At 40.1% G+C, this 22,580-nt stretch overlaps 1 protein-coding gene across 2 annotated transcripts in view; it reads right to left on the reverse strand.

The window, feature by feature from the left end:
* The window catches only part of LOC121387801 (ficolin-1-A-like), a 45,986-nt gene that overhangs the window by 22,177 nt on the left and 1,229 nt on the right, over window positions 1–22,580 (reverse strand). The window contains exons 2-7 of one of the 2 annotated variants that reach the window (XM_041519010.1): window positions 14,179–14,243; window positions 13,367–13,461; window positions 13,099–13,330; window positions 12,393–12,537; window positions 10,230–10,350; window positions 205–356 (exon numbers count right to left, since the gene is read on the reverse strand). In XM_041519010.1, the coding sequence (XP_041374944.1) occupies window positions 205–356; window positions 10,230–10,350; window positions 12,393–12,537; window positions 13,099–13,330; window positions 13,367–13,461; window positions 14,179–14,243 (810 nt within the window). Of the gene's footprint in view, window positions 1–204; window positions 357–10,229; window positions 10,351–12,392; window positions 12,538–13,098; window positions 13,462–14,178; window positions 14,244–22,580 lie in introns of both variants that reach the window. The other variant, XM_041519009.1, reaches the window with a different exon arrangement.

Genomic DNA, 22,580 nt, shown 5'->3' on the forward strand with positions numbered 1-22,580 from the left:
TTGACTCGTAGCTGCTTAGTCCCATTTTATTTACACTTGAATTATTAGTGACTGTATACACAATTAAATGTTCATGGTTGTATAGTCGCAGCTGATGTTGTCAAATACATTTGCATTTTGTAACAGAACGGAACGTTATACAGTGTATGGACGCGATACAGACGTGGCTCGCACGACGCAGTTCATATTGTAAAATACACTTACCATCTGTTGTGGAACGCATCTCCGGCATCACCGCTATAGCTGCCGGTGTGAATGGTGTAGTTTTGTGCCTCGTCGTCCACGAGGAAGCTGTTGTACAAGGCGTGGGCGTGGTTACCTTCCCAATCCCACATGTCTATCCGCATCTCGGAGGGCTGGGGAAATACCAAACACAGTTAGGGGAATACCCATACATATAGGTGACGTCATAGCATATTAATCACAGCATGTTTTAATATATTTAGTTTTTTTTATAGCAGGGTTGAAAATTAGCATGAAAACCATGATCGCCAACAGGGCCAGTTGAAGAACAGTCTTACTAGCCCTTCTCAAATTCAACTAACTCTGCAATTTAAATGCACAGCGAAAATCAAAACTATAATTTTTTGTTGAATAATAACCATGTATAATAATAACCATGTATACTCTGTCAAAACAGAAACGCATAGGCGAACTATTCATGGAATTATCTCTTTAATACAAAGTGGCACAATTTCGTTATTTATGATCATAGGCTATCGCAGTCAAATTTGACATGAGTATGTGACAATGTTCTTGCTATGGATTACGACAGTGGAGGCGTTTTCGTCACCAAACAGCGTCGCACGAGGGCGACATCTCCTTGGCATAGACTGAATGAGTCTGAATCTGGGCACGTGGAATCCTAGCCCATTCATCCTGCAGTGCATGCGACTGTTGCGGAAGCATCTGGGGTTGAGATCTGGCGATCTTGATGGTCATGGCAGCACATTCATGTTCTCATTCTATAGGAAATCTGTATGTGGCCTGGCATTGTCCTGCTGAAAGAGTTATCTCAGTCAATCCAAAATAGGAAGCATGTGACGCCGATGAATTTCATCCCGGTAATGTACAGCTGTCAGGTTGCCTTGTACGAACACAAGTTCACTTCTGCTGGTGTATGAGATGGCTGCCCACACCATGACACTCCCTCCACCGAATCTGTCAACTTGGGCGACGTAGTTGTTGGCAAAACGTTCATTGCAGGGTCTGTAAACACATTGTCGTCCATCACGTCGCTGTAGAATTAAACGTGACTTGTCGCTGAACCATACTTACCACCAGTTTCCCAAGTTCCACCCCTGTACATTCGTGCACCAGCGAACACATAAATGTCGATGTTCACGTCGCAGGACGGGGCCAACATACGGTCTTTTAGCCCGTAAACCAGCTTCTCGAAGTCGGTTCCGAATGATTTGTGCAGAGACCCTTCTCAAACCAGGTATTCGTTCAGTATTGTTCGTTGCTGTGGCAGTTTGGCGATGCAAGTGCAGAACTCTGATGTAGCTATCTTGTGCTGCAGTTGTTATGCGAGGTCTTCCACTTCTGGGCCAGTTTTCAGCTGACTGAAACTGCTGGTACGTGTCCCAGAGACATGAAATGGTGCTCTGATGGACGTTCATTTGGCATGCGACTGCTGACTGCGATTCACCTAACTGGAGGCGGCCTATTGTTTCGATTCGGCAGGTTTAGTCTTGGCATCTTGTAAGTTGTCTACGTCGAAATGGAAATGACGCATCGCATTACAGCTTTAAATAACCATCACTACCCCCAATCTTTTGCCCAAATTTCACGTGCATTCGCCAAAATCTGACCATTTCACGCCAATTTCCTGCAGTTGTCGCACAACGTGCGTTAAATTTGTTTTAGGGTGCATTCGGACATGCTGTCCCATTCCAGGAACATTAACAAACATGGTCATTCAGCAACATTGTTAAAAAAAAAAAAAAAAATATTTTGTAAAATCAAACACTTTCCTTCTTTCCCTATCACATATGTGTTTCTTTTTTGACAGAGTATATATAGTCCGTTTGCGTCAAAAGGAAAACGATGAATTGGCATGTAACTTCATAATGAATGAAGTTAAAATTCATTATTCAAGTGTTAGACCCATACCAACCCAAATAACGTTTTTTTTTTTTTTTAAAGAAATCCATTATAAATAAAAAAAATTTCATTACAAATTACAATTAAATAATACAGATTAAATATCATTTTTTAATACGGTCCCTGCTCGTGCTGTAACCTCACCGTGGTGCACGGGTGAAACATTCTTTGAGAATGGCCAATACAGCACAACTCCCCTTTTCGGGCACCTTGTTGGCCGTGAGATGCATCTCATAATGCTGGATGATGGGATCCTGGTGGTTGAGTTGGGGGCATATCTGCGGGTATGTTTTGTGTCAGCACACCACTTTGGCCTGAATTTCAGCCAGATGGGTGGTCAGGGGAGGCCCGACCTGATCAATCTGCTGGTCACGCCAAGCTCTAGAGCAAACAAACATTTAAAAATTATATTTGCCAAGAATAACCATTCCTTGAATGACCATGTGCATTTGTTGCTCTTGGGGCGGTGGCTAGGGTCAGTCAGGTGATTTCTTTTGTTTCTTGCCTGAGTATATTAACCATGTATCCCTGGCATGATTGTCTGGTGGTTGTTGTCCGCAGCTTCATGTCCCCTTGTTGGACTCTGATGGGTGGGGGCATGGTTGATGAATTCATGACTCTACACTATGGGTAAAAACAAATCTCAAACTTCAGATGGGACCCTGAAAAGGGTTCACACCTAGGTTGCAGATTCCTCATCTTCTGGTGAGGAATCCAGGACTAGTTTGAATTTGAAGAAGTCAAAAGTTGTTACTTTTGAATTCTGGCCGAGGTTCCTAGTCATCAGTTTGTCTGTTGATGGGGCCTTGATCAAATTATCTCCATTTGCTATTTAGAAGGGGCTCATCGGCTTGGTTGGCGAGCCAAAGTCGGTTAAAAAATTTAAATGTGGTTCGTTGCTAGTAGAATGTTTGACTGATAGGCATTCATCGTGTCTTCTCAAGTCTACTTCATTGGGTAATGTGCCAATAAAAGTATAACCTGACGCCTCCCTCAATTCATCGAAGGGGGTAATCTGGTAAGAGATCTGGAAGAAGTCACTGAAGATGAAATGACAGAAAACCTATCATCGCAGGGTGTGACATCGGATTAAGATTTGTCAGATTAATGACTTTGTTCCTACACATACTTTGATCTTAAACTTTAATACGCCAGACATTCCTCAATCAGTTAAAGCCGGATATTTCAGTATATCTGTTATGCCATTTATACTGAATCCCTTACACTGTTTTAAATGTCAGAAGTTTGGCCATGGTCAAACTGCATGTCAAAACAAGCTGACATGTGCTTGTTGTGGTCAGTTTGACCATGACAGCAAAACATGTACTAATGACATTATTTGTATAAACTGCAATGGAAACCATTTTGCATATTCTCGAGAATGTGCAGGATGGGAATTCGAGAAAAGTTAACAAAAACTTGCCATTTCCTGAGGCTAGGAAACTTGTGGAAACAGAAACACCTGTCATAGCAGGTAAATGATATGCTATGACAGTCAAGGTTTCCACAAGAAGTATTTCAACTAATGCTGACATCACTTCGCGATAAGATGAGGCTAAATATTGAAAGCTTTCTGATATAGAAAAAAAAACTGCTAAACAGGCTGATACGGCAGCTCAAAAGCAGAAGGAACCTTTACACATACCAAAAACGTCTACGCAAATTACACAAGTATATCTGGATTCACAGAATCCATCAGGTAGGTCGACTGCTACGGTGCCAAGCACTAGTGGTCCTCTACTGTCAGGAAACGGTAAACAATCCAATAAGGAGTGCTCTTCGGGACGTCGGAAAACAATTGAGATACCTTCTGCCCTGATAAGTAATTCGTTTGATCCTTTGGCTATGGACGTGGGTGATTTACGTAAAATTCACTCACGGTCGAAGTCAAAGGAAAAAACAAAGGTTAATCCCATACGTCCCCCTGACGACTAATACAGTCATACAGTGGAACTGCCGTGGGCTTAGGCCCAATTTTGATGAATTAAGTCTTTTAATTCAAAAACATAATCCTCTTGCAGAGTGTCTTCAGGAAACTTTCTTGACGCTGATCATATTACCATGGGAGGATTTAACCTCTATCATAAGTTTCATGAAACTAAAAATAGAGCATCTGAGCGTGTTTCCATTCATGTTAATGACAACATTCCTCAGAGTATAGTAGCATTAACTACAAATTTACAAGCTGTGGCTGTAAAAGTCACAGCTCAAAAAACTAAAACTCTGTGTTCAGTTTATTTACCTCCTCGAATCCCATTTTAATTTTAATTCTAGAGATCTTCAAGATCTCATTAACCAGCTACATTCTTCCTTCATTATTATGGGAGATTTTTATGGTCACCACGCTTTGTGGGGATATGAGGATGTAAATATTAGAGGTAAACAATTGGAAGACTTACATCTCAAAAAAGACTTAACTTTTATTTAATGATTAGAGTCATACATATTTTCATTTTGCAAATGGTTCTTTCACTTCTATAGACTTGTCACTTCGTAGTCCTTCACTTTTTCTTGATTTCCCATGGAAAGTTGGTCCAGACCCTTGTGGTACTGAACACTTTCCCATTATTTTGAAGAATGATGGATCTCCATCGCTTGAAAGGATTCAGAGGTGTGGAAGTTAGCGAGGGCAAATTGGGGTCAGTTTCAGCATCTGTGCAGCACTCTTCTGCAACAATTTGCCATTACTGATGCTGATGATCCCATGTCTTTGTTCACTTCCATCTTGAAGGACATTGCATATGAAACTATTCCTAAGACTTCGGCAGTGCCAAAGCGTGTCAATAAATCATGGTTTAATGATGCATGCAAGAATGCATTCAAAGAGCGAAACAGGCTCCTTGAGAGGTTCAAACGTGAACCTACTGGGAATAACCTGGATGCATTTCGTATTGCTAGGGATAAGGCTCAAAGAGAGATTAGACAGAGTAAGAAATCATCTTCGAGAACTTTTGTCTCCAAGTTTAATTCACAAACATCAGTAAAATTTGTGTGGAATAGGATCTGTAAAATTAAAGGTAAAGAATCCAGTAATATAGTTCATCATTTGTCTTGTCAGTGGTATGGATGTTACGTCTCACCGTGACATTGCCAATGCATTGGCAGACAACTTTTCTCATAATTCATCTTCTGCTTTCAGTACAGATTCTTTTACATCTGTCAGAAATACAGCTGAAAAGCAGTCCATTAATTTTTCATCCAGAAATGCTGAAGTATACAACAGGCATTTCTCTATGGAGGAATTGCAGGATGCTCTTCGTAGAGCCCATGATACTTCAGTAGGACCAGATGAAATTCATTATCAGTTATTAAAACATTTACCTGAATCATCTCTGGTGGTTCTTTTGAATATTTTTAATAACATCTGGCTCACTGGCGATTTTCCTTCTGATTGGAGGAAAGCTATTATCATTCCTATTCCCAAGACTGGTAAGGATCCAACTCATCATACTAGTTATCGCCCTATCGCTTTGACAAGTTGTATTTGTAAAACCATGGGATGAATGATCAATCGTAGACTTGTCTGGGATCTTGAATCCCACAAATTGCTTACTAGCGTGCAATGTGTGTTCAAATCTAGACGTAGCACGGTTGATCATCTTGTTAGATTTGAAACGTTTTGTAGGGAAGCTTTCATTCATAATCAGCACTTGGTTTCAGTGGGGGTTTTTTATTTGGAGAAAGCTTATGATACCATGTGGAAATATGGGATTTTAAAAGACCTCCATGGCGTGGGCCTAAGAGGTCGACTTCCAGTTTTTATTTGTCAATTTTTAAAAGACAAATCTTTTAAAGTCCAGGTGGGATCGAATTTGTCCAACATTCATCCATAGGAGATGGGTGTACCTCAAGGTAGTATCCTGTCTGTAATTTTATTTTGTGAAAATTAACAGTGTTTAACACCTGGCGTGGATTGCTCGTTATATGTCGATCATTTTCAGATTTGCTATATATCGTCCAATATGAGTATAATTGAACGTAAGTTGCAGCTTTGTTTGAATAAACTTCATCAATGGGCAACTGACAATGGCTTTAGATTCTCAAAGGCAAAAACGGTTTGTATGCATATCTGCCAGAAAAGATGTATCCACTTAGACCCCCGGTTGTTTTTGGACAAAAATCTGATTCCAATTGTGGAGGAGACTACATTTCTGGGGGTCATATTTGACAGGAAGCTATCTTTTGTGCCCCATCTTAATATGTTAAAAAGAAGGGTTTAAAATCCCTTAATATTTTTAAAGGTTATTTGTAATACAGAATGGGGAGCAGACCGAAAGGTTATGCTTTGTTTGTATAGATCGCTTGTGAGGTCAAAACTAGATTTATGGATGCATTGTGTATGGGTCGGCATGCAAGTCTTATTTGCTGATGCTAGATCCTATACACAGTCAGGGACATAGGCTTTGTCTTGGTGCATTTAGAACATCTGTAGAGAGCTTGTACGTTGATGCAAACGAACCTTCTTTGGATGCTAGACGTGTAAAGCTTTCTCTGCAGTTTGCTATCAAGCTTAAATCATCACCGAAACATCCAACAAATGATGTGGTGTTTGATAACAAATATATGAAGTGTTTTGATGCAAGGCCAAATGTTATTCGTACATTTGGTCTTCGCATTCAGTGCTTTTTATTGCTTTCAAACATTTATTTATCAGACACTTTGGAAACTCCTTCATATTTTGTTTTACCACCTTGGTGTATTACACAACCTAAAATTGTGTTCGATCGCGCGCATCTGAAAAAGGTTTGTATAGATGCTGTTGTTTATAAACAGTGGAAATTCAAGACAAGTACCGCGATTATATTCCTGTTTATACAGATGGATCACGGGATGGGAATTCTGTGGCTTGTGCTACAGTTTTTCCATCAGACACAATACTTTCCATGAGACTGCCTGACTCAGTATCGATCTTTAGTCCTGAAGTTTGGGCAGTCATTAAAGCCTTGGAAGAAATAAACGACTCTAGTGTATCCAAATGTATTATTTTACCGACTCACTTTCGTGTCTCCATTAATTGGGATCGTGTTACGAAAGTGTGTCTTTTTATCCATTGCCCATAAAGACATTGTATTTTGTTGGGTGCCCAGCCATGTTGACATCAGGGGTAATGAAAAGGCAGATTCAGCTGACAAGTCTGAAGTGAGGCCTCATGCCAGGGTTGGTGTGCCTTATACTGATTTTAAATATAGTATTAACCAGTTTATCTTTTCATCTTGGCAATATGATTGGGACGGTGCTGTTGCGAACAAGCTTCATGCTATCAAGCCAGTCTTGGGAGAGTGGCAGTCCTCCTATAGACAGTGCAGAAAGGATGAAATAGTATTGTGTCGTGTTCGCATCGGTCATACATATTTAACTCATTCATTTATCTTAAAGAAAGATCCTCCACCTCAGTGTGATCATTGTCAATGTACTCTCACGGTGCACCACATTTTGGTGGAGTTGAAGCATCTTAAAGAAACTCGAAAAGATATATTTGGCCAATGTAATGTGATGGAATCATTTCGATCAGGAATTAGTTTTACATTTTTTACGTGATACTGACTTTTACTCTAAATTTTAATTTGATCTGTCTGTGATATTTGTATTTTCGCACAGTTCTTTACACTGTGTTTTATTTGACATTCTAATTTTTATATTGATGTTGATCATCACTTTATTTGTTTGCATTACCATAGTTTGACAACCAGTAGCCGATGTATTTTTCGTGCTGGGGTGTCGTTAAACATTAATTCATTCATTTTTAATACGGGCAAACAAAAAATGCTACAACAGCCAGTGTATGCAGCTTGACGTGCATTGTTTCTGAAGTAATCGATAATGCATTATAAAGAGACCAAAGCCTTAAAACGTAATACTGCGCGTTTTAGTAAATTGGTCTGGGAGTGGCAGTCCTCTATCGCGATGCAAGAGGAATGAACTCCAATAAAGGATTTCCTCAGGAGTGGCTGTCCTATAGACAAGGCACTAGATAAATATTGAAGAATCATCCACTATTTTCCCCAAATACCCATTCGACTCTGCATTGCGCAGACATACGGCCCTGATCTCGTATTATGGTTTTGTCATTCAGATTTACTTAGGATGTTCCATGTAGTTTTATAAATATGTAGGTTTTTTTTTATTTACACTGAACTTCCACAACAAAGCTATTTTAGATGGTATGGGTTTTCAATTTAATAAATTACTACGTTTTTATATGAATTTTATGTTTTGATGCCAATTACTAGTAATTGACTTTTGACATAATCCCTGTACTAATGAAAAAATGTCATTGTTAGTGTGAATTAAAACTACAGGATAAAGTTTGATTTTGTCCCAGAATAAAATACTAGTAAGCTAATTAAATAGGATTAATTTGTAGCATAACATTTAATAATGTCAAAACATAGATCTGCTAAATAATTATAGCGTATTCAGTCCATTCCAATAAGTCGACGACTTTAAAAAAAACGAACAATTCAGGTGTCTACAATACGTAGAGCTATATGTGTTTACAGCCCCAGACCAAAATCGTAGAAGCTGAGATCGAGTCTGGTCTGTCTGGCGCTGTCAAAATATAGAACATGTTCAATAATATCGTCTCCTGCCAGAACTGTAATTTGCGCCTGCAGAGACGCGGTGTCTTCTGTCACATTGGTCATTTGATTGAGTTTTAGTGCGTTTCTTTTTTTAACCAGTACCATACACGCCAGACTCTAAAATCAATGGCCGCCCAACGGACTACCTTTGTAAAATTCGTAGTCGTCCTTAGCCAATAAAGGTCGCCACAGGCGACAGGGCGACTGCTAATTTTCAGCCCTGTTATAGGTCACAAGGCTGGTAGGTACTGGGTTCGCACCCTGATACCGGCTCGGTGAACCCATTGGGCTATTTCTCGTTCCAGCCAATGCACCACGACCGGTATATCAAAGGGCATGGTATGTTCTACCCTGTCTGTGGGATGGCATATATAAAAAATCCTTTGCTACTAATGGAAAAAAAAAGATAGCAGGTTTCCACACTAAGACTATATGATAAAATTACCAAATGTTTGACACCCAATAGCCGAAGATTAATAAATTAATGCTCCAGTGGTGTTGTTAAACAAAACAAACGTTGGTACCAGCTTCCACCCAGAGCCCATTTCACGACTCAGTGGGTATGTGTAAGGCCACTACACTGACTTCTCTGTCACTAACCATTACAACTAATCATTAACAGACAGCCCAGATAGCTGAGGTGTGTACCCAGGACAGCATGTTGGAACCTCAATTGGATATAAGCCCAAAAATACTTATAAATAAATAAATGTATATATAGGTTACGTCAGGTCATAATTATATTCAACAATATTGTTGCATTAAGATGACCAGAGCATAGTTTAGGAATATAGTTTCGATCTATAGGTGAGGTCGGTCAACACGTGTATCTCGAAGAGACAGTCCCATATTGAATAGCAGGCTCCGGACGTAAACGAACAGTTTCGAATGCTAGGGCAAAAACAATCCGAACGAAGAAAGAATTGTTTTGGGTTTTATATGCTTGAAAAAAATGGGCTGTTTAAAAAGAAAATAGGAGGAGATGGAGACAGACAGACAGATAGACAGATATAGACACACATACACACACAGACACAGACACAGACACAGAGAGAGAGAGAGAGAGAGAGAGAGAGAGAGAGAGAGAGAGAGAGAGAGAGAGAGAGAGAGAGAGAGAGAGAGAGAGAGAGAGAGAGAGAGAGAGAGAGAGAGAGAGAGGAGGGGGGGGGGGGGGAGGGGGGAGGGGGCAGACAGACAGAGAGTGAGGAGAAAAAGTGAGAGAGACAAAGAGAGATACACACTGAGAGCGTGTGTATGAGAGACACAGATAGATCCAGAAGGGGAGGAGAATGATTGAGATATGGTGAGACAGACGGAGGAGAGAGACACACACACAGTTTGCGCGCGCTTGAGAGAGAGAGAGAGAGAGAGAGAGAGAGAGAGAGAGAGAGAGAGAGAGAGAGAGAGAGAGAGAGAGAGAGAGAGAGAGAGAGAGATACTGAGAGAGGGCTGGGGAGGAGAGAGTGGCAATATATCTTAAGTAAAACCAATTAAACACGTGTATCTGTATGCTAGCTTGTCCTGCTACTTTAAGTTGATTACCTGTGCTGACGTAAACTCGTGTAGATGTTCATTTCCCCACCAGAAATCACCATCGAGATCGCCGAAACCTTGTTTGTATTCGTCCCAAGTCCTGTTGAAATTCACTCCACCCTGGACCCGCCTGTGTAACGATATGTCAATCTGATTGATCTTCGACATTAAATATTCACTGGTCTAACCTAAGGCACTATGACACCAATTGTTAAGCTGACACCATCATAGAATTGACTGTATAGCAATACGAGCAGATGGTTTATGCATAGAATAAATCTTTCTAATATGACTATAAGTTTAGAGAATATGAACATTGTGTGAGATGTTAATGTATTACACATGTTACCTGGACATTTTAGAGAGTATACAAAACATAAAATAGGAATACAAATTGTATTATGCGATAATAATAATAATAATAATTATTATTATTATTATTCATAAATACGATATTATCATTTATAATTCATTTTTATCATATAATTTCAAGCTTAATGAAATGACTTTTTCTAAACTTTATACTCAGTCAGCCATTACTCAATATTCAAATGAACTATGAATACAAATACGATACGAAAGACGTCAGCTGGGTAAACCTCACAAACCAGAGGATAGCGTTTTTAGTTTCAGAACTTCCAGTGTATGTCCCCTGCGCGTGCTGTAACCTCACCGTGGTGCAGGGGTGTAACATTCTCTTTGAGAACCCCTGCGCGTGCTGTAACCTCACCGTGGTGCACGGGTGTAACATTCTCTTTGAGAACCCGTGCGTGTGCTGTAACCTCACCGTGGTGAAACATTCTCTTTGAGAACCCCTGCGCGTGCTGTAACCTCACCGTGGTGCAGGGGTGTAACATTCTCTTTGAGAAACTGCGCGTGCTGTAACCTCACCGTGGTGCAGGGTCAACATTCTCTTTGAGAACCCCTGCGCGTGTTGTAACCTACCGTGGTGCAGGGGTGTAACAAATGAAACTACCGTGGTGCAGGGGTGTAACATTCTCTTTGAGAACCCCTGCGCGTTTGTAACCTCACCGTGGTGCAGGGGTGTAACATTCTCTTTGAAAGCGTGTTGTAACCTCACCGTGGTGCAGGGGTGTAACATTCTCTTTGAGAACCCCTGCGCGTGCTGTAACCTCACCGTGGTGCAGGGGTGTAACATTCTCTTTGAGAACCCCTGCGCGTGCTGTAACCTCACCGTGGTGCAGGGGTGTAACATTCTCTTTGAGAACCCCTGCGCGTGTTGTAACCTCACCGTGGTGCAGGGGTTTTCTCTTTGAGAACCCCTGCGCGTGCTGTAACCTCACCGTGGTGCAGGGGTGTAACATTCTCTTTGAGAACCCCTGCGTGTGCTGTAACCTCACCGTGGTGCAGGGGTGTAACATTCTATTTGAGAACCCCTGCGTGTGCTGTAACCTCACCGTGGTGCAGGGGTGTAACATTCTCTTTGAGAATGGCCAATACAGTACAAATTGAAGTTTAGAGTAAAATTCAGCGTCCGTAAAATTCTGTGATATTTGTATTGGGTTTTTTCACAGTTCTTTACACTGTTTTTGTTTAAAACTTGAATTTTTATATTGATGTTGATCATCACTTTATTTATTTGCATTACCATAGTTTGACACCCAATAGCCGATGTATTTTTCGTGCTGGGTTGTCGTTAAACATTCATTCATTCATTCATTCCAGTGTATGTACATAAATAATACCCTAGATTAAAATAAAATAAATGTAGATGAACAAATGCATTAAAAGAGAAATGAAATTTTTTAATTAAAATCAGAACGATATATTCATCTTTCTAAAAGGCAGCAGTTTGTTTGTTTTGTTTAACGACACCACTACAACACATTGATTTATTTATCATCGGCTATTGGATGTCAAACATATGATCATTTTGACACAGTCATAGAGATGAAACCCGCTACATTTTTCCATTAGTAGCAAGGGATCTTGTATATGCACCATCCCTCAGACAGGATAACACATATCACGGCCTTTTATATACCAGTCGTGGAGAAGTGGCTGGAACGAGAAATAGCCCAATGAGCCCACCGGCTGGGATCGGTCCTATACCGACCGCGCATCAAGCGAGCGTTTTACTACTGTGCTTGTCCCGCTCTCTTCTCAAAGGTAGATGATAATAAACAAGCTTCACTTGTGCCAGTGTCCTACCTGAGGAATATTAACCAACCGCCGTTGGCAGTTGTCATGTCGCACCTGACGATGACCGGAACCCCTGTAGGCGAGGTGATCGAGAAGATGCCGTCAGTGGCCCGCGTGTCGTAGTTCTTCACATCCAGGCAGTTGCGCTTTGGCCCTACCAGCACATAATACAAATAATATATATTGTTAGTACTACACATGTTAACTATTCCCTTCCAACACATACGCATGGTGAGAACGCACTCCACGGGCACAACATACAACATTTCAGACATGGCTATGTTGAGACAACCCATTTGTTGGGGTGATAGTAGGTACATGTGTTTGCATATCTTTTCGCATTTTGTTCTGGCCTCTAACCCGAAGTACCATTACTCGTATTGAAATCCAAATGCTACTTAGGAAAGCTCACCCTGGGCCTAATCCATGGAGGCCATACTTCTCTCATAATTAGTGTGTTGGACGGGCATCGTTAACATGTGTAGTACTAACACTGATTGACCCTTCAATAGTGACGCTGAGTATATATATATATATATATATATATATATATATAGAGAGAGAGAGAGAGAGAGAGAGAGAGAGAGAGAGAGAGAGAGAGAGAGAGAGAGAGAGAGAGAGAGAGAGAGAGGGAGAAAGAGGCGGGGGGGGGGAGCAGAGAGAGAGACAGTAAGAGACGGAGTGGAAGAGAGAGAAATTTGAAGAGAGACATTACCTGGTTTAGTTGTCGGCTTCAGTGTGGTTGTCGGCTTCGGTGTGGTTGTCACCTTTCGTATGGTTGTCACCTTCAGTGTGGTTGTCGGATTCGGTGTGGTTGTCAGCTTCGGTGTGGTTGTCGGCTTAGGTGTGGTTGTCAGCTTCGGTGTGGTTGTCGCCTTTCGTATGGTTGTCACCTTCAGTGTGGTTGTCGGATTCGGTGTGGTTGTCAGCTTCGGTGTGGTTGTCGGCTTAGGTGTGGTTGTCAGCTTCGGTGTGGTTGTCGCCTTTGGCGTGGTTGTTGCTTTCGGTCTGCTTGTCGCAATTTGGAAGTATGTCTCTTTCTGGAAGGCAGCTGCTAACCTTGTAAACGGGGAGGTTACTGAAAGAATTAACAAAGTAGTGAACAGTACACATGTATTTCAGCAGATATAGGCAAAGACACACACGGACATACACAGGGCCACACCCACACGCATGGACATACACAGGGCCACACCCACACGCATGGACATACACAGGGCCACGCCCACACGCATGGACATATACAGGGCCACACACGCACGCAAATACACACAAGGCCACAGCCACACACATGGAAATACACAGGGCCACGCCCACGGACATACACAGGGCCACACCCACACGCACGGACATGCACAGGGCCACACACGCACGGACATACACAGGGACGCACGGATATACACAGGGGCATACGAATACGCACGGTCATACCGGGGCCACACCCACAAACCCCACTGGGCTCTAGGCACTGCACCACAACTGGTATACTAAAGGCTGTGGTGTGTGGTATGGTGCATAGATAGAGGGAGGGAGACAGAGGCATACAGACAGAGAGGGAGAGACTGAGACAGAGGGAGAGATACAGACAGACACAGAGTGAGAGAGATAGAGACAGACACAAAGACAGAGAAACAGGCAGCTGGAAAGACAGAGTGAGCTAGAAACAGTTTGGAGAGAAAGACAGACAGAGGGCTTCTGACGTATCTTGTCATGTTGGAGAAAACATTTGTGGTTAGTTGTTATTTCATGTTTTAAAAAAGAAGTACATATTTAATCGATGCAGTTTTAAACTCACGTATTAATCGACAGTCGCCCAGTCGGCTTTTGACACAGTTGATTTCTGTTTGCAAACTCAAAAGTCTAGAAAACACAAAGGTATAATTATATATATATATATATATATATATATATATATATATATATATATATATATATATATATATATATATATATATATATATACTTTGGATCATTTTAGGACAGTCCAAAATTAAATAAGAGAAAGAAGAGAGGATCGGACTATTTAATAATTTTTGTTTTTTTAAAAGAAGTAATTTCGACATAAAATTTTGAACGCAGATCTAAAAGTTTAAAGTCCGATCGATATGTCCACGCGAGTGGCCTCGTTAAGGCCGTTTGGGTGCACAGCTTAAAGGGACGAGATGGGTTGCATCCCGTCAAGAAAACCCCTAGATTGATAGACGTTGAAGGTGTAGTGCTGTGCTGAAATACAGATCTTGAGAAGCCGGATGCGTCTGAACGAGAGAGAGTATCAGACTAGGGTATAGTCCAGTCATCATGGTTTGGTATAGTGGTGCGGACGGGCCCGACTCCGGAGGATACGAGACGGTATCACTATAAAGCAAGGTAAAGTCTAGAAAAAGAGTAGTAGGGGCCGACCCCGCTTCCTATTTCTTCTTAGAGTGGGGCAGTCAATCTTCCAGTGCTGCTAGGACAGGCTCGGACATGTAGAGACTAAACGCGAACAACCGTGGCGTTCTGCAGAATGGCCGTCATACGAGTCACGAAAAAAAACAAGTCGACAGTAAGACGGAGAAATGACGTGGAGGCAAGGAATCTCGCTAAAAAAGAATCCAACCTGGTGATGCAGGCTGTCGAAACGAGAAGCGTTCCAGCTTTCAATCAGTTCCAATGGCCGCATACATCCCAGTACAAGACTTCATTTCGCTGACAAAAACAACGAAATGAAGGACCCCCAAGTCGAGCACACGAAAGCACGTGCAGTGTGCACACGCGAAACAAACACGTCTTACCGCGTGGAGCTCCAGACTGGGAGTGGTGAAAATAGCGCAGTTTTATTTGCATGGAAGCCGCCATGTTTGAATTTTGCATATGAACGATTTTCAACCTGTTTAGGATATTATTTAAATATGCTAGTGTATAGTAGATATTAGAAAAATAGTGGTTTCCTTAAATATTAGTTTATTGTATTTATTAATTTCTAATTTCCGGCATTTACGACTTAGTGCTATTTTTAACTGGACATTATTTGCCTTATATAGTGTGCGCTATTTATAACATGACCTTCTTCGCCATATTAGAGGCATCGTTATTTTTATCGTGACCTTTTTTACCTTATATGGAATATTCCTATTTTTATCCGACCTTTTTGCCTAAATAAGGGTTTGGTACGGGGTATAAAAAGCGCGACGTCATGAAGGTTGGTGTTCAGTTTCTCGGACCACACAGATTATAAAGACATAAAAACTAGAGCGCCAAAGGTAACAGCAAATAAGGAAATACAGAAATATCATCACACAGATACAGCACATACACACAGAACAGATAAAGAACAAGCATTTAAAGATTACAGATTTTCACAGTGTTAGGTTCACGGTGAAGTTACGTCCCTCTCCTTGACGGTAGTGACGGTTGACGAACCGAGTGACGGGGTAGGATAAAACTTAGAATTATGTAAATAAGTATAAATAAATAAATTATATAAGCAATTAGAAAGTTATTAATGAAATCATAATTTAATTCTAAATACTAAATTGATGTATTTTGTATAGTTAATATATTGTGACTATTATACTGCTGTTGTTAATATCATTAGCTATTTAAAGAATACATTTCTTGAGTTTAACTCTACCTGACTTTGTTCTTCTTTCATTTAATTTCTTCATATTACAGGACAATTACTGTAATAATTACTCTTTATTTATCTTGCACATTGTGTGCCTCCCATCTACCAATTTGAGAATACATTTCTCAAATTAATTAAATTATTTTCTGTTGACAACCTGTGTTGTGAATTAAGGCCACTCTAAGTAAACAGATTAAAGATATATAGTACATGAAAGAAATATAGATACAGAATACAGATTAGAGAAGTAATGTACAGGAAAGAGATACAGATTAAAGATATAATAGTACAGGAAAAAGACAAATAATACAGAATAAAGAGAGTACAAATATTGGAGAAAGAGTTTATAAGTTACAGTGGCCACCGCTCGACACGGATCACACAACACCAGGTATATCACCACGGTCGCATAACAACGACGTGGAGATTTTGTCACAGTGGTGGCAGCGAACGTGGGACCAAACACACAAGATAACTACAGTTAAAGAGCATGTCTAACAGTGGTAGAGAGTCACCGTTGGATATAGAAGACCGAGAGGCTGGACCTGATGGGAACGTCCTAGGTAGCCCAGAGTCCGAAGTAAGTTTTCATGAAAGACACAGGCAAGGAATTACATATTCTGGAATACAGGAGGGATCCTCCCATCAAGGAGCTCTACACACATTCACACCAGTAAGAAATCCAAGTTATAAACACACACAAGATCACAGTCTTGAGAGGGAAACTAAAAGATTAAAGACATTTATTACAAATACAACAATGCCAAAGATATTAGTTTCCAAGTCTTCACAGTCAAGTTCATGTCTCAATGTTAAATGAGATAAACAAAGAATAAAGATACACTAATGCACAGCACAGATCTAAAAAAGAAAAATATTCACAGCATTTTAGGTCCAATATCAAGACAAAGTGGTCACACAGTATACCAAACAGATACAAATGGAATGCCTCAGATACCTGTTTCACATTTTGTTACAAGTAACAATAACAGTACACCAAGTATAAGGCACAATAATAAAAAGCCTGCCATTGATGATGGTGAAAGTAACTGGTATGACTATCTAGTTCATTTTGAAATGGTTGCCGAATTGAATCAGTGGGATGAAGAAACAAAAGCAATGGAACTTGCTACAAGTTTAAGAGGTCAAGCACAGACTGTACTCACATATTTAACAAGAGAACAATGAATGAACTTTGCACATCTTAAAATGGCATTAGCATCAAGATTTGAACCAAAAAAACAATCGACAATGTTCCGCATTCAACAGAAAAATAGAAAACGTCGAAGAACAGAACCTATAAATGACTTAGCGCAAGATATTAAACATCGAATAAAGAAAGCTTACCCATATGTTACCCGAGAAGGAAAAGAGAGATTAGCTGTAGACTGTTTTATGGATTCTCTGAATGACCCAAATTTAGAGTGGGCTGTTCAAAACAATGACCCGGTAACATTAGATAAAGCTGTTCACATGACCTTGAAGTATGAAGCATTCAAGTTAGGACACAAAAGAAAATTTAAAGATTATGGTGATGTTCGAATGCAAAGAACAGATGAAGACCCAATAAAGTTACCCGAAAACAGAATGCAGCAAATGTTTAACAGTTTCATGAGCAGAATTGACAAACTGGATAGAGAAATGAGAGATAAGCAAAGACACACAGGGAGAAAGAATCAAAGGTTCCACAACACGAAAGACTGTAGATGTACTCGCTGTGGTATATATGGTCATGACGAAGTAGACTGTAGGAGGAAATATTTCGGACAAATAATTATACAGAATTATTCAACAGACAACCATACTACAGTAAAAAGGAATACAAGTCAGAGTCAGGAAAACTAATAACAGCCAGTTGTGTGGGTACAAACCTGGCTGAAACTATACTACAGTGAAAAGGAATACAAATCAGAATCAGGAAAACTAATAACAGCCAGCTGTGTGGATCCAAACCAGGCTGAAACTATACTACAGCGAAAAGGAATACAAGTCAGTGTCAGGAAAACTAATAACAGCCAGCTGTGTGGATCCAAACCAGGCTGAAACTATACTACAGCGAAAAGGAATACAAGTCAGAGTCGGGAAAACTAATAACAGCCAGCTGTGTGGATCCAAACATGGCTGAAACTATACTACAGCGAAAAGGAATACAAGTCAGAGTCAGGAAAACTAATAACAGCCAGCTGTGTGGATCCAAACATGGCTGAAACCATACTACAGCGAAAAGGAATACAAGTCAGAGTCAGGAAAACTGATAATTTTGAGATACAGCACCGACCAGGACGGCAACATGGAAATGCGGATGGCCTCTCACGACGACCATGCTTAGAATGTAAACATTGTGAACGTCAGGAAGATAAAGAAAGAAAATAATGTTCAAACCATACTGAATGTGCAGATGAACAAACAGAGTTGAAAGATAATAGAGTGATATTTGCTATTACCAGACAAAATAGAAAAGACTGAAAATAGAAGTGTTCCAGATGGGAATGGGTCAATATCCTGCACCAGTCCGGATTGTGTGGATGAGACTGAAATGAAGTCGCCAAATAAAATAAATGCACATTCCCCTTTTAAAAATATTAACTCAAGTAAATCCTGGGATGAACCCCTCGGACGCGCGGCTGGTCCGTGCTCGTCTGAGTGAAGAATCCCGGGCGATTCGCTCGGAGGTCTATCCTCAAGCACAGTACGTTATGGGAATGATAGCCCAGGAACGTCCTCGCTTGTGCTTGGGACGAAAGACCAGGAGCAACACCTGGCACAACCTCTAGACTATCTTCCATGATGGAAAACAGTTCGTAAATGGTTTCAAGCTAAAACCAAAGACGAGATAAGAAATGGGCAAGCAGCAGATGTCGATCTAAACGAAATCGAACACAGACTACTTGTCAATAAAAAGGACAGGAAGGAAATTTCAAAAGAAAGCTCAAAGATTAGAAAATATTTAGATCAGTGGGATAAGTTACGAATGTACGATGGTATTTTATACAGACAACAACCAAGAAGAACTGGCCATTCCACAAAGTTGCAACTTTTATTACCAGAAGTATGGAAGACCGAGGTCTTAGAAGGGTTACATAACAACCCAGTGGTTGGTCACTTAGGAGTGGATCGAACAACAACACGTATCAAAAAGCACTTCTACTGGCCAGGTATGGATGAAGATATCAAGAAATTGTGCAAAAATTTTTTAATTTGTCACGCTCGAAAAAATCCACAGAAAATAGAATATGTATATACACACACACACACACACACACACACACACACACACACACACACACACACACACACACACACACACACATATATATATATATATATATATATATATATATATATATATATATATAAAATTTTTAGTATTCACTAATAACTCATTACTCGGAGTTTCAGGCTCCTCGCCTTCATCAGATGAGTGTTTATAATTGTGACAGTTAAGGTGACGTCACGCTGTGTGTACGCGGCGGTGCGCTCCTGACGTCATGGCACGTCATCGTGAGACTCTCGGCTTGTTGCTGTGGCGGCATTTTGATATGAGTTCTGTCCTTTTGTTGAGTAGCTTGTCTCCTTTTTCAAATAGTATTGAGAGCTTCTCCTCGATGCACAGGTTGCATTGTCCCGAGCTGCGTTTCCGTGTGTCCGATTTCCTGACGATTTCCCAATTGATGTGATAGGCGGGTTTTTTTCGTTTGAGTTCCCAGATGTATTTTGACAGTTCTGTCTCTTTTTCATAGCGTTCATATTTGAAAGATTTAGTGTGGTTGTTAAACCTCTCCTTGAATGTACCTCCAGCAAGACCTATGTATGATCTGACAGTCTTACCAGATGCCACGTTTGCCCGGTATACGAGGGAGCTAGTTTGGCAGTTGCCGTTCAGGGGGCATTCGTTCTTCTGTCTGCAGTTACAAGGCTTTTTTTGTGCGGGATCGGTTGAGCTCTGGGTGATTTTCGAGCTTTTGATTATTGCTCCGAAGTTTTTCATGCAGCTGTAGCTGATACTTGTGATTACTTGGGAAATGCTTGGATATAATTTGATGAACACGCTATATGTCTTCACATTCTTGCTGAATGGGGGGTTGAACCATGTGATTTTTCTGGGTCTTTTCCTTTTCTTTGTGTCTGGTTGTTCTCTATGTTTAGGCGGGTCGTATTGGATGTTTACTGTGTAGCGACTTGCCCTCAGCGCTTTGTTGTACCCTAGTGCAGCTAAGTAGTCTTCATGGGAAGACAGAAGGGAAATTCGTTTGCCGATTGATTTTGGTATTTGCTTCGTGATTGCGGGTGGGTGGTTTGAGCTGACGTTGATGTAAACGGGTTCGTTGTTGGGTTTCCTGTAGGGTTTGTGGGAGTCAGTTTCAAGGTTCAGGGTTATGTCCAGATAGTTGACTATTTTCAGGTTGGTCTGGATGGTGATCTTTAGGCCAAGATCTTTGAATATTTTGATGAGCATTTTCCTCATTCTGTCTGCTTGGCTTCCTGAACTTCTGCGTAGAACTGCTAGACCATCATCTCTGTACAGTCCGACGTTCATGTCGGAGGTATTTGTTTGAATTGTGTGTAGGATGAGGAGTCCTACTAGTTCGCACACTTCCGCTCCATCATATCCGCCCATGGTGACGTCGAATGCATTGGGAGTGTAATTTTTCACCCATGGCTGTTCTTTGTTGTCAAAAAGTAGTGATTTTCTTGCATGCATGATAGTTGTGTATTCTATATCTGGGATGACTGTATATTTCTTCGCCCATTTCAATGCCTTGTCGAGTAGTTCAATAGTGATAACAAATATATTACTATATATATATATATATATATATATATATATGTATGTATATACATATATATATATACCAATACATATACCTATACATACACACACACACACACACACACACACACACACACATATATATATATATATATATATATATATATATATGTATATACATAGATATATATATACCAATACATATACCTATACATACACACACACACACACACACACACATATATATACATATATACATATGTATATATGTATATATGTATCTGTGTGTGTGTGTGTGTGTGTGTGTGTGTGTGTGTATATATATATATATATATATACCAGCTCCGTTGTGTCGACATCGTGCGGACAACAAAACAACATCGAGGTAATCGAACATCGACTCAAAACGTTAAGTGACATATGTCCAAAACCATTTACAAAACAAAACAAGTCATATATAAAACATTTATATAAATATTTTGTTGTTTGTTCTTGTGTTTTGGGGAGGTGTTTTTTTTTTGTGTTTTTTTTATCGAATTATATTTTTTTTTTTTAATTATTATGCTATTAAAAATAAATACATAAATAAATAAATAACTCAGCTGTACCGCTGTGCAAGTTCTGAACAGTGTTGTATATTGTGTTTTGTTTTTTATAAATATCTATAAATTAAAATGATTGTGGACGTTAGAACAATGTAAATTTTGTTTTTGATAAACACGAATTTATAAGAAACTTATAATAGCAAAATACAGTTACACAAAATGTTTTTTTAGAAGAAACGATAACAGATTCCACATCTAATTCATAAAGTGTAGGAATAATCTTTGTGGCGCATTGGTTCGTGGCATCAAAGCTGAAGTTTTATTTAGTTAAACTTATGTTCGTGCTTATATCCAATTAAGGTTCAAGCATGCTGTCCTGGGTACACACCTCAGGTATCTGGGCTGTCTGTCCACGACAGTTGGACCTGTTAGTTAGTTGTTAGTTGGTTAGTGTTACTGACAGAGAAGAGGGTGTAGTGGCCTTACACCTACCAAATGAGCCCTTAAGAACTTCTCTGGGATGGAACCGGTACCGGGCTGCGAACCCTGTACCTATCAGCCTGTAGTCCTATACCTTAACCACGACGCCACTGAGGTTGCAGAGCTTAAACGTTTACACATAGGCGTCTCGTCATTTTCCGTGACAATCCTTGCATCAACTTAATATACAGCAGGGCCACGGGCAGTTGACACCTGTTTGACAATGCATAGATGGTAAAGCGTCATCACGTGTATATTATTTTCAATTCACACTGCTGGGTAATAGTAAATGATGGAATAGATGATTGAATCTCTTGACTCAGTTGCCATAAGAAAGTCAGTAGAGCGGAAACATTGGTGTCACTGAATAAACACAGAGGTCGCTGCTTCCTTTGTCAATTAACAACTATAGACCTGTTCAATTGTTTAGACCCTAAGTGTTTTGCAAATGTTACATTTTATTCCTAGTCAATCCTTGTGTTCTTTACCTTTGCATCTAAAATGCACGAAGTTGATTTGTTTCCATTTAGAAAAAAAAATTTATGTATCTGTGAATGCACGTTCGTTCTCCTATAAATAACTAAGACTATTTTCATAACAAAAGCATCTAGCGGGATATATTGTAGTATGACAATTTGGAAACACAAGTCCATAAACAATTCAGGCGCGTATTCAGATGGGAAGTCCACCCTCTATTTTTGCAAAACAATATATATTACAGAATACATAAAAAAACAAAAAAACTTATCCCATTCTCCTGTTCAAAAGCAACAACGGGTGTTGTTCTCCCGCTA

The sequence above is a fragment of the Gigantopelta aegis genome, chromosome 13 (assembly GCF_016097555.1).
Source record: "Gigantopelta aegis isolate Gae_Host chromosome 13, Gae_host_genome, whole genome shotgun sequence".
NCBI classification, from domain to species: Eukaryota; Metazoa; Mollusca; class Gastropoda; order Neomphalida; family Peltospiridae; genus Gigantopelta; species Gigantopelta aegis.